Genomic DNA, 13,851 nt, shown 5'->3' with positions numbered 1-13,851 from the left:
CAGGCCATTAAACAGCATACTGACCAAAAGGGGAAACAGGAAAGGGGTAGGAGAATTAGAGAATTAAAAAAATCACGAATGATTAGAAAATCCTAGTTCAGTACATCCCATGACTCAACATTACAGTATTTGTACCTGCTAAACACTAAAAGTAAGCTACAATGAATGGGGAGGGAATTGCTACCTATCCAAGTAAACCAGTTATTTTCCCAGGTTGTGACTGACTAAAAGCCAAATCAAATTATCACATCATACAAGACTTGTCTTTGCAACACTGAAATATCAAAGCGTTTAGATGCTGCCTTAAGCTAAGGCTTACCCACTCTTACCATTAAATCCAAAAATTTAAGTAATTTTACTGGAATAAAAAAAAATTAGCCACATTTAGAAGAGTCCACACACAGTCCCATAGCTATGTCTCAGTTACTGACATCTTTTCCAGTGAAGAATCCTTGCCTCCCAGCCTCTTTCAGAGGGCTCTTTTGAAATACCAGGTAAGAATATAAATGTAAGTCCTGCTGCCAGAAAGGCCAAATGAATCCCCTCACCTCTCAAATGAGTGCAAGTTTACTAAAAATGCTTTTCTTATCAAATGTATCCTAGTCACAGAAGTAATCTCATAATCCTCATAATTGTTTAAAATGCAGAGTTCAAAAAGAAGATTCTTGATTTCTCCTTTAAGAACCAGGGTGCTGGAATCTCCAGGTTAAAGGCTCATTTTTTGACTTCTCATTTCTTCATATTTAAAGTGGTACTACTCAAATAAAACTGATCATCTGACCTCATAGCATGTATAATAGTGTAATATTTACTCAACGAGGAAAATAACTTCATGTTTACAAGTGGATTCCAAAACGAGAGCTTAAAAGCAAGAAACGCCTTGGAACTGTACACAGTAGTCTGCAGCAGGTAGGATGCAAATCTGCTTAGCAATTTACACTCCTAAGGAAGTCCTCCCCATTAATGACCGAAATGCTAGTCACATTCCAAATCCCACCTTGAGCATGCTGCATCTCCCCTAGTACCTTGACTTCATAGCCCACTACACTTACAAATGTTGCCTGAAGATAAGTTTATGTGAAAGATCATACTCCTGTACATCAATATGTACGTAGATCAAAATTCTACAAAAGATCGATACCGAACCTGGCAATATCAAGACATTCCTCCTCAGCAGTGCCTTAGGTGGTCCTAGAAATCACCAGGCCTAGATGTTAAGAGGTGTATTCAAGGGAGAGAGAGAAGTATCATGCTTCTGTAGTTGCGACCTTTGCTACCAGATCTTGCTAGCACTGAATAAAGGAGACTTGTCCTGTCCTCTGAGTCAGAGGTAGGATGGTAATCAAAGTCCAGATGACAGAAGAAGGTCACAAAGGCCTCAGATTTTTCCAGAAGAGGAAAAATAAATAAATAAAAAGTACAGCAGATTTGCCCAAGACCCATTTTTTTTAAAGATCTATAAACACAGTAATGAAGTTTAAAAGATGATAGCTGAGGACAATGAGCAGGTATGTTGAAACTGAGGAAAAAAGAAGGAGACTTGGTAATTGGCGTAAAAGCCACTCAGAAGCTTTAGTTTACTGTTTTCAAAGTTGCTTCAAGTTTTAAATGGCAAAAAAAAAGTGGTCGGAAATAGGAAAAAATATATTAATACTTCAACTTATTTCTATGAATGCTCTATTAAAGACAATAAAAAGCACATACTCCTGCATACATTAAGAAAAGCATAAGAAGCCACTAGGCTAAGAAGAGTCTTGTTTTGAAACCTGAGGAAGCCACAGGGGAAGGAGGGATGGGTGGAAATTGGATCTGAATGAAATGCAATTATTTGCTGCACACTAATTTGTCACTAAGAATCTCATACTTTTCTTGTTAAAAACCATACTGCTAGTGTACTCTCAGCTTCACTGAGAAAAGTGCGTACACAGACTCAGCTAAGTGCACTATTCAAATACTGTATGAGATAAACCTGGCTTAAGATAGCCAGGGGAGGGATTTGTGAAAGAGTGAGCTGCCACTTGTTGTATGGAGAGATCTAAAAATAAGATGGGGAATGAAGGAAGCCTTCTTTGAACAAGTGATTTAAAGATGATATTTCAAGTAACTAAAGTACTGCATTTATATAGTGTTAAAAATCTAATAGTTTCATACAGCACAATGACCTTCACAGAACACCAATTCTGAAAGTTTAGGACTCCAGATGTCTTTTCATTTAGTTTTTAAAATACACAAGTGTATTTTAGAAGTAATTCAAGAAGTAATCACTAACTAAAACTCAAGTTACCTCACATTCCATCCACAGTAGTGCACCAAGTAAAGGACTTCTCCACCTTCGATGTCAGAATCTTTAATACTAGCTTCATACATTTTTTGATTTTTCCCTCTTCCATACCGCACTTGGACTTTCATGCCTGGTGGATAGCATTCAAACTCTTCTTCCTCATTGTTATTGTTGTCTTCTTCCTCCTCCTCCTCCTCTTCCTCCTCCTCTGCTTCTTCTTCATCTTCATCTTCTTCCTTATTCGTGTCATCTCTTGAAAGGTTTAAAAAATTGTAGAGTTAATATGAGATACTTCATAAGCTTTTCAGTTCCAAACCACATATATTGATAAATATTGTGGATGCATTAGAGACTGGGAAACAGCAGGCTCCAAATACGTGAAACTGCACTACGGCTGAGTAATATCAGGAAAACAGGATATAGCAATACACACAAAATCCAGTGACTGTAAGGTGCAAAAATGACTTGACTAAAAGAAAAAAATAATCCATCAAAATCTGTATGAGCAAAAGTTGTTCAAGCTCATCTTTACACGACTCTTTCATGCAGTCCCTCTGTTTAAATAGTTTTTTTCAGTTCAAACTTATCCTTCTCAATATAAAGTTCCCTAAATTCCATTTTTCAACCTACAAGTTTTACAAGTGCTTCTTGAAACTTGCTTTCCCAAAAGATCCTTGCTTTATTATAACAAATAATCTCAACACCTGGAAGTGACTGCCACCAAAACGAGATTTTAAACCAAAAAACCCCCAAAAATTAACCCTCCTGCGAGATTATTTAGCAAATTAAGCAACCTGTGCTGATTTATGACCTTGTCACTCCTTGCCAATTTTGCTAAAAGTCATCTAAATATGAGTCAAACTTGCATTGAATTATTATATAAATACACAGGCAGGTGTTCACTGTTTTCAAAAGTAAGTTAATTTTGAATACATGTTTCGATATTTGGACCAATTTTCAGAAGCACTAAGAATGCACAAATCTTATTAGTCTCAGTCAGCAACAGCTGTGGGCTGCTCAGTGTTCTGAAAATTATCTCCAACCAGCTTAAAGAGGCAGACTACATCACAAAAGTTAATGCGGGAAAAATACCTTTTCATCTTAAACAGCTTTAGAAAACAATACTATTGGCTCTCGCATCATTCTAATCCCACACTCTGTGCAATACACAACAGGCTAGGGCTGCTTACTGAATTTACAATAACCACAGACCACTAATAATTTAAAAACCTGAGATGTGCAACAGATATGTTTGGATGTATTACAGACTGGGTAAGAAAAGATAAGTGCTGCTCCCAGTCTGATTCACACCAACATTTAAGTTAACCTCACAAACACAAAAGTCTGTATTAATCATCTAAAACTTCCCATGAAATTTTCAGTAGTAAAATACTCAGATAAACCAAGTTACTTTGTGAAAGGATCAAACAGCATTTTAATTATGCAAATGCTGCTTTGTAGAAGTAAAATTGCAGTATTATTATTTAATTAGCTGGCAAAAGAGAATTCACAACAATAAGCTAAATTCAACTGTAGCATAACCAAACTGATCTAATGAAATTACTTCACAAATTAATGTTGCCACACACACGTATATATACATACACACCCATAAATATATAAATACACACATATATATATATATATAAAAAATGTGTATACACCACAGGACAAATGCTAAGAATTTCTTCTGTTGATGTATGAACTAAATCAAATCACAGAAGATACTTCTATTTAGGTATATACGGCAGGGACCAGACAGCTTTGTTCTGGAAGGCCAAGATTTTCAATTTACTATATACTTTCAGTGGGCTACTTTGCTAGCGCAGTTAAAATCACCAGAGTTAAAAATGCAACATAAATGAATGAGCTTTGAAAGCTCACGTCATCTCCACCACACATCACATGGCAAAATTCACTTCTCAAAGAAATCGCAAATAAAGGTTCCCAAAGACTCAGATGAAAGATTCCTGAACAGAATTCCACAGCTAAACAGAAAGCACCAGTGATTTAAATGCTTTTAAATTATATTCTTTGCTGTACTAAATCAAAACTCCTAGCTAATTTCTGCTTAACAGTTATTATCATACAAAAACTAAAAAAATTTGGCACCATGAGCAGAGCCACCACTGCTCTGAGAACAAGATGAGCTTGTGATTTCTCGTTACTAATAAGACTTTTCAAAATTGTAATGAACCAAATTATGCCAGAATTCCCCCCCCCCCCCCCCCCCCAAGAACTAGAGGCACAATCCTTGAATGCTGTTTGCAAAGAAAAGCATGCCTATGAGGGAGATGCAGGATTTTCCAGACACTGGCAATTATGGTGCCAGTGGCTCTTTGGAAGCTGAACAAGTTTAGAGTCTCTCTCACCTTAATCACCCTATGGCTTTCTTGGCATGCCAACAGATACTCTACAAAGACACCATGACAATACCAGAACTGCTCTGGAAGAGATGTGTGAAACCCTCATTGTAAAGCTGAGTACCTTGGCTGGTCAAGTAGATGCCAAGAGCAGACTGTACAGAAGTGGAGGAATGTCAGGAAGCAGAAGCAAAATGGAAGCAGACATGGCTGCAATTAAAAAGTGTTCTAAGGAGTGATTTGGTTAGCAATCATTAAGCTGGAGACTTTAGGAAACTAAACAAAAGCTAAGAACATTCATTGTTTTGGAGCAAATAAAACGGCATACTCATATAGCTCCTGGAACAAACAAACAAAACCCAGAAGATATTCCAATGGTTGCAAGGAAGAAAAGTTACTGTTGCACAAGGCCATAAAAAGCTCAAACCTGGCTGTGCAGATGAAGGAGAAGTTATGACTGCCCTGAAGCAGAGGTTTGTAAGAGAAAATTGTGATTGTAGGCATCCAGCATGCACAGTCATAACCTCATTTGTCCAGGTATGTATGCATGAGAACATTGGATTTCCTTTACTGCTGTTTAGTCAAAATCCCATTGGGGTGGGGTGAAAGAAACAAACAAGCCTCTAGGCAGCAGACAATAATCATCAACTTGAAGAGGTTACCAAGCAGTATTTGCCATAAAGCTGCAACAATCCGACCAGCCCAAGCAACAGCTGATGAAACAAGGCAGCAGCAGATGTGCATGCACACTGCACAAGAGACAGCACTGCAAGTGCTGTGTTCCAGAAACCAAAGTACCACCAGAAAGCTTATCAGGACTCAAAAGCATTTCCAATTACAACTGCAGACTAAAGAATACCCTCAGCCCATCTGCCACAGAATGGGAACAGAAACCTTCAGAAGCAGGAAATTAATAAATTAAAATGCAAAAAAAACCCAAACCAAAACAAAACATTTAATAATGTAGAGTCATTAAAACATTTAGATCATACAAATATTGCTTATCATTAGTTCCAAAGGACATTGTGAAATTGCTAAAAGGCTAAAAATACTCCAAGCGTTAAAAACAGACATATGGTAGGCAATTCTCAGTCAATATAAAGATTTAACACCAATAAGCCCACAATAAGGGCAAGTATATCAACGAATAGATATTAATAGATAAAACAGCACATGCTACTACACCACTAAGGAAACTGCAATATCATGCAAACATCTTTCAACCCACAATCTCTGGCACTGCACACAGCATTGTCACAAAGCCTGGGAGAAAACTGTGAGACCAGGTGTGATTTGGAGCATTAGATCTGCCTTCTAGGTTCCCTGTTCTGCAGCGAACCTAACTGTACTCCAATACACTTCCCGTGACACACCATGCTGGCACGCACAGCAGGTGAGACGGCAAATGCAAGATTATTTTGTCAGGGGTTATTCTAAAACTTGAGGAAGCAAGACTATTTTAATTATTAGTTCAATTAAGTCATTACAGTTAATTGAACCACTAGCAGAAATAAACCCCAGTGTAATTGACACTTCAACTTTAGCAATTAGCTTCCATTTTTGTTTCCCTCCTTTTTCCCTTTTCTCATCCTAGAGTACTATTTAACCTCTACTTCACATAATACAAAGCTGGAAGATGTCGAGTCTCCTTCATACTCTGACTTTCTCAATCACAGCTGTATTAAGATGCCCTTAAGTTTTAAGGCAGAAGCCATTAAGACCTGTACTTATGCCATAACACTAGAATCTCATCTTTATGAAAGAAAACAACAAAACCCCCAAAAAATTCATCAGTATTTGTCTTCTCTTTAAAGTTGCAAAGAAAACCTAAAAATAAAAGCTCCAAGGACTTCTGTCTACACACTGAGAAAATCTGAATAAACACACAGTTATGGTCCATCATTCTGAGGGAAGGGGAAAGGCACTGACTTGATCTGAATCACATCTCAGAGCAGTACAGTACACTTTAACGATGCAAGCGTATACTCTGCAACCAGTGTTTTCCTCTGCTGCTATGGAGAAGACAAATGAAAGGACCTCATGTTATTGCTTCTAATCACTCAGTCAAGTTTGGGATTTTTTTGTTTAAATATTCTGAAACATTCCTCGAAAGGATAATGGATAGTGCAGAAGTCTGGCTGAGGACCACAGCCCTTTTCATTTTTATGGCACTAGGTCACACTCAGCTTGAAAACATCTAGTATTTGATGAATGTTTAAGGGCTTACCCATGCACATCAGTCTCAGTGACAGCTACCATAGTTAATAACCTCCGTAGTGACCATAAGCTATGTAAAATGCGATGACAGAACAACTTTTTCCACATCAAAGACACCTCCCTTCTATTCAACACGATGCACGCACAGGACTGGTACATTGACATTGTCACTCTATGCTTTATTATTGTGTCATTATCAGCTCATTGCTGTATTAAAAGTGATCCTTACATATATGTATGTATCAGCAAATATTCCATATTAGGAAAAAAATAATCAATTAGACTCTGCTTTTGAAGATACAACTATACAAAAACTTCCTTCCCAATACAAAGGCACCTGGAATACATAACAGAACACACATCACAAAAGAGCATAGAAATATGTTCCTATAAATGAAACCAAGTACGCTTCTTAAAAATGTATTTTTTCACATACACACCAACAGTCTAAGATTCAGAACAGATGTTCACACCAACTGTGCAACGAACACAATGCATTTCTCTCCCTTCTCACAAGCTAATCAATTCCATATAAGCCTAAACCAGACTGGAGAAAGCTATCAAAATACATAGTTCTCAACACTAATCCAGAAGCTAGAAGATACGCCTTCCATATCAAATCTCCTTTACTCCAAACATTTTAACCTTCCTGCTACCATTTTAGATTCACAACCATAAAGCTTTAATATGTCATTTTAACAGATAAGGAACTGAAGAAAACATTGCCTCTAACAATCTGTTATGGAGCTTTTGACTATTACATAATCCTGTTGTAAATTGCTTTCAGAAAATCCCCATCAAGTGCTTCCAGAAAATTTAACTCTTGTACAAATAGAAGCCATTACCAGCACAGGCACAGCAGGTAGTCACCCTACTCTAAAAGGGTGATAAACCCTAGTAAAACCCTTCATGTAAAACAACGCCCATCTTAACCTAGTTCTCAACTACTGCTTTTATTACTCCTAGCTCTGTCCTACTGCTTATAGGAGGGAAAATGCTATTACTGCACGTAACGGTCTATGTAACAGTTCTAAGATTAAGATTTTTCCCTTGCACGTGAATGATGGTTTAACTCCATGCAAAATTATTTGCCAAAGAGGTTTAGCATTTTCTCCTTTTGGTATTGGCAAAATATGAGAGTACCTATTCCCAGAAAACCATACCATGAAGACCTAGACCAGCAGCGTGAGACAGCAAGAAGTGTTTAGGTTTCTAAAGTATTCTTTAAGAATATTTGTTCATGCATCCCTTGGAGAAAACAAAAAAGCAGTCAGTTTTCAAGAAGAAAAAAAAATACCCAAGAAAGTTTCCTAAGAACAAGTAAGAACTATTTGTGAGTACTGAAAATGACAGCCTGGTGATAAAGGGGAGGGTAAGGATACAGAGATGGGAGCCCCTCCTGGTTTTAGGGTTAAGGCAGTACCCCAGCCAAAAGAAGGAAAACACAAGAACAAAGCCTCTTGCAAACTTTCTGTACTGTAACTGGGAATAGTTCAAAGAACTTTGCCTGGTCACCTCAAAAAATCCAAGTACTACGAATATACAAGTCTGATGCAAATTTTTGTTAGAAAGCAAAAATTATCTGGATTCTGAGCACTTAGTATTTCAGTTCATTATAAAGTTCTTCACAGTAGTCTGTCCCAGGTGCTTCAGAGCAAAGTGTTAAAAAAAATAAACAAACCAACCAACCAACCCCAACAAAAAACTTGGGAGTTTAATTAATCATCTGGGAAAAAACTTTCTTAATAGTATCAGTTAACTAGCAATTAACCTACACTTCAGTTCACAAACTATCTACTATGAAACTTTTAAAGACTTACTTTTTATTTTATTAGCTTATATTAAAAATCCCACACCTTTTAAAAACTCTGCTAGGTTCCTGGCCTCAGTCTCCTGGGAACATGGTCAACCATCTACATTGTTCATTGTGTACAAAAGCCCCTTGGTTCTCAATTTGTTGGTCTTGACTCAAGTCTTTGAATAGTTACAACAGTTAACGTTAGGTGCTACAAAGGAAAATTGCACCAACTGTGCAATGCTGCATTTGAAAACTGTTACTTCCACAACATCAAGTTAGTTAGCAGGATCTTCAAAGTAAGGACAACGTTAAGGTTTCTTGGTTTTATTCATTGACTAGGAATGAATACTTTTTTGTACATTAGGGAAAAGGTTTACAAAGCCATTTTTGTAAAGATATCTCTGGGACAGACAGACCAGTGGGAAATAACACATTACTGGCCTTTTTTTTTTTTTAAAAAAAAAAACAACCCTGGTTTTATGACTATAAGTTGCACAAAACTGTATCCAGCACATACATCTTCCACTAGTCACACAAAAAACCCAAACAAAACAAAAACCCAAGAAAATCACGTATAGAATAAGGGGCTAGCTGCCTTTGAACCTCTATTCTCAGTGTTCACAGATATACAAGCAGGCAAGAAAACAGGCACTCTGAGGAAGAAAGGAAGAAAATCACATTCAGTGTTTCTTGCTCTTCAACACATTATTAAAGTCTGTGCAGAAGGGACCATAGGATTCAAGTGGTAGCAATCTCAAAGGGTTGAGAGACATGGGATTGCACAGAGAAGCAAAACTTGTGGAAAATAAAAACAACTCTGGCTTCCAGTAGTACCTCCTGAGATCCGGAAGCTGGGAATTAGATCCAATCCTCCCAACAGAAATTCAGCAAGAAGAAACCCAGAAGTTTTTCTGTCCTCTTGGATCCTTGTATCTACACACCAATAAGCTACATGAAGATGCACAAAGTTCTACAGACAAACTCAAACAGCAAACTCTACAAGTGTGCCTTTTATAATATTAGATTTCATTTGCTTGGCTATTTGGTTAGGACTGTGAAAGACAGATGGTCCATAGCTTAAAAAAGGTTCCAGGAATACATTTTAAATATAATGACAAAAATTCAGTCCACAGTGGTCTATTTCAATAACATTACGGGTATTTTTTGTGCATGTGATTAGATTTCCACCTACAAAAAAAACACGTTTTCCACTTTGTATTTCAGTTCAACAAGAACTAAAACCACAGCATTTCCCCCTCTGTAAAACCTTTGCCACTTCTCACCCATAAAACTGGAGCTAGAGGGGAGTACAACGTCTAGTACATCCCCACCAGCATACTAGGCACACAAACCCCCTTGTTTAGCATTTAGGATGACAGTGGCACTTTTAAAACTTTTTAAAACTGATAGAAGTTCTTTTTATATTTCCTGTCAACCTCTGAGGGAAGAAAGAAATCACACTAACACTACTACAGTACTATTGCTTATAAATACTTACAGACTATTAACTGCTACAAATGTTTCATTTTCATGAGCTTAAATTATTCCTTGAAACACATTCCCAGCAATGACCACGTCACTACCTACAACTATTTTTAGAGCTACGTTTTCTATTCTAAGCAACTCATTACAATCTTTCATGAGTCACAAAAGCAACATACTAGTTAGAAGAGTTTTTACTGGATGAGTAAGGAGAAGCAGAGAGAAAAGAACTCACTCAATTGCAGTCAGATGAATTGGGGAAAATTAAGATGAAATAGTATATTCTCTGGGTTTTTGTCATTTTCATAAATAAAAAAAAAACAGACTAAGAAAATTTGTTACATTTTTTATGTCATAAATAACCCAAATGGACACGAATCAGGATTAAAAACAAACAAACAAACGATTACCAAAAAGCAAATACAGCTTATAATTTATGTGTCATTTACTACAGCAGCATGGTAAGTATTAAGCCACTGTATTGTCCAAGTACACAAATAAACACAAAGTAATGTCACAAACATACACATATACAAATACACAACTCGGGGAACTAAAAACTGTGATTCTCTAAGTAGTGCAAAGATTTCCATCTATTTAGTTATGTATTTCAAAAGTAGCATTGTAAAATCAGTCTTTAATAATTCTGCAAAATCTAGCAAACCTGTTACAGTACAACTAACTCATCTAGTTCACCTTAAAAATGGCAAACGTAACAAATTACAGCAACTGGTCTTCTAAAAAACTAAAATTCACATAGGATACAAATGAAGTCACATCCAAGAGAAAAGGCTCTTCTAACTGAGTTCAAGTAAACTTGATTTTTCTGTATTCCACATTTCTGAGTTACAGAAATTGCCAACATAATCTCACTGAAAACATTTAGGAAGACAAAAACATTTTACAGAAAGATCCTTCCAGAATCTGCTATATGTAAATCAATACCCTTAATAAAAAAGAATTATTACCAATGAATCAAAAATCAAAATACTGAACCATGCCACTGTCACAACTCTTAATGGGCCAGAAAAAGCAGTAAGAGTTAATGATATTTAGACAGAAGATTAAGACAGCTGATCTACTACACAGCAAAGATTGCTGGAATGAACAAGGGAATTAGTGGTCAGGCAACAGCTAGTATTACATACAAAAAAACACCCCTGATTTACAGACTGCTGTGGAAGTATAAGGAGGTGTCATTATCTGCTTTGCCTCTTGGAATAGCTTCTTCCCTTAAGCATCTGTTGTCGTTTTTTGTTGAAGACAAGATACCACATTAAAAGAGATGACCTGTAATGGCCATTTTTCTGTTCTTATCACTTGAAATCATACTGTATGAGGGTTCTAATAGCAAAAATATTAATTGTTAACACACTGGGGATTAGGGAGGACTATATTCTGTTTTAAACTTCTTATCTTTTTGCGTGGCTGCCGAAAAATACTTGCAGGGTTTTTCTGCACTGAAACAGGAAAACCTGCCCATTCCATGAAGCAAATGAGAGATCACCTGCACACATTCATTGATTACATGGCCCTGAGAACCCCTATTACTTCAGTCTCCTCCTTCCAAAACTCATCTGAAGGACTGCACAGGAGACCCCTGCCAGTACCATGCCTACCCAATGGCAAAGCTGTCACTGAGCAATGCAAGGTACTCCCATCTTTTCCCATGTTACCCACAACACACCACGGCCCCAACAGCAAAAGATGGAAACAGCAAGTTTGTGATATACTTGTACAAAAATTAAGTAGATAATACTACTGGCAATGGCTACAATATTTTTGTACGAAATCAAATAGCCACCTATGCTTTACATATTCTTTTCTTGCTCAACTTATCAATATTTACCCCCAGACCCTGTAAAAACTTAAGCTGCCTTTTTTTTGGCTGCTTTTCAGATTAGATCCATGAACTTCAACGACCCTAACCATGACAAAGTTAGGAACACACAGGTCTCTAGAAGGTAAGAGTCTAGTTCACAACAGGGATGCCTGATCTGAAGTTCAAATTACAAGAGTAAAATTTAATGAACAAACATCAGATGCCTTAGCTGATTATAAACAGTGTAACTTACCCTGATTTTTCTTTTTCTTCAACATCAACATTTACGGTAGGATTTTCCATTTCTTTAATCTTCTCCTCTTTATCTTCTAGTTTGGTTTCATCTTCAGTTTTGATTACATTTAAGTCCTTTTCTTGATCAGGCTGAGTATACACAGAATCTGCCAAACTTTTTTTGTTTCCCTAGGATAATAAAACCTTTAATTAACTTACAAAGTGAAATAAAAATACAAAGAATTTAAGAAAAGGCAGAAAAATCACAACAAAGTTATATGACAGCAAAAAAAATCTAGAGTCTAGGGCTTGTTTTAAAGTTATAGCACCTTCGCTCTTTTTTCTTCCGAAAAGCTCAAGCTAAACACAACAGATTTCGAAGCTGCAGCCAGTGTCCTAGCTAGTTTTGTCACAATGATACAGGCATGCTGCTCTCAGACCTGAACTGCAAAGCAATCACCAAGATGAACACTTCACAGAGTACGTTTCCACTTAGGATGCGGAGATATCAATACTGGCCCACCTGCTATTCAGCCGGCAGTTAGGACCAGCAGACAGACCAGGGCTGGCTGCCACTTACACACAGAAGCATTACAGTAGTCTTGCACACTGACTTGAGGAGCTTCACTGCTTCCAGGGCAAACTGCTAAGCCTGCACAATGCAGCACATCAGCTTTCCACCCTGGACTTCCTTTGCTAAAATCACTGTGTCAACACTGGATTTTGAAAAGCTATGACATTTGTCTCTTGGGACCACTGAACTGCATTAGACCATCATGTACATCCTATGGCCCAGGTCTTGGTAGAGCTTCACTGGAGTGGAGAAGTAAAAGTAAGATTTAGGAGGGCTTAAAAGCATGGTTAAATGCAAAATAAAAGTATCAGCACTGTAGTTAGCTGTGAGAATGCATTACCCAGATCAGGATAAAGCTGCACACTAATTAGTCTCCATTTGACCTGGGAGGCCCCCAAACAAGTGGAATGTTGCAGCTGCTTCCTAAACAAGCCAGACATTTTGACATCATGATCCCCTAAAACAGGCATCTAGGGATAAATATGGCTCAAATGTGTTGTTCTGAATTAGGTTTACAGCACATTTTGGTCTTGTTTTAAATCCACTATGGAGATTTCAATCTTGACATGAATTCATAGTTATCAACACACAACCTGACTTTATAAACAGGATATAACATGAACATTAAAATATTTTACCAGAACAGAAGGCTTATCATTTTCTTTACTTTCATTATCATTCTCAGCTAACTTTTTTTCTTCTTGTTGTACTATCGCTACATCCTCCTGCTTGCACTCCTCCTTATCCACTTTTATTTCTTTTACATCCTGCTCTGGTTCTTCACGCGTCTTCAATTCTTTTTCGCAGTCTTTACAAGGCTTGCTCGTCACTTTCTCTGGCAATGCCATTTGAAATGCAATGTTAGCTGATGTACAATACTCTTCAAAACCATACAGATATCTAAAAGAAAAAAATTGCTGGTGATAAGCAACTTTTGTTTCAAGAAAGAACATGCTACCTAGCAGAAGCTAATCATGAACAGTATGTTTAAAGCCTAAAAAACTGTATTATAACCAAAGAGTTATGGATTTTATGTATATTACCACTACCACAGGATAACTTCAGTTCATTTTAGTGTTG

At 37.1% G+C, this 13,851-nt stretch overlaps 1 protein-coding gene across 1 annotated transcript in view; it reads right to left on the bottom strand.

Moving 5' to 3' along the window:
* Window positions 1-13,851, bottom strand: part of ARID4B (AT-rich interaction domain 4B) — an 88,013-nt gene that overhangs the window by 19,115 nt on the left and 55,047 nt on the right. The window contains exons 14-16 of the mRNA XM_086482351.1: window positions 13,410-13,671; window positions 12,217-12,386; window positions 2,285-2,533 (exon numbers count right to left, since the gene is read on the bottom strand). Of these exons, the coding sequence (XP_086338477.1) occupies window positions 2,285-2,533; window positions 12,217-12,386; window positions 13,410-13,671 (681 nt within the window). The remainder of the gene's footprint in view (window positions 1-2,284; window positions 2,534-12,216; window positions 12,387-13,409; window positions 13,672-13,851) is intronic.

The sequence above is a fragment of the Leptosomus discolor genome, chromosome 2 (genome assembly GCF_034619465.1).
Source record: "Leptosomus discolor isolate bLepDis1 chromosome 2, bLepDis1.hap2, whole genome shotgun sequence".
Classification (NCBI taxonomy): domain Eukaryota; kingdom Metazoa; phylum Chordata; class Aves; order Leptosomiformes; family Leptosomidae; genus Leptosomus; species Leptosomus discolor.
The sequence above is the reverse complement of the archived record's forward strand: the minus strand, read 5'-3'. Positions and strand labels throughout refer to the sequence as shown.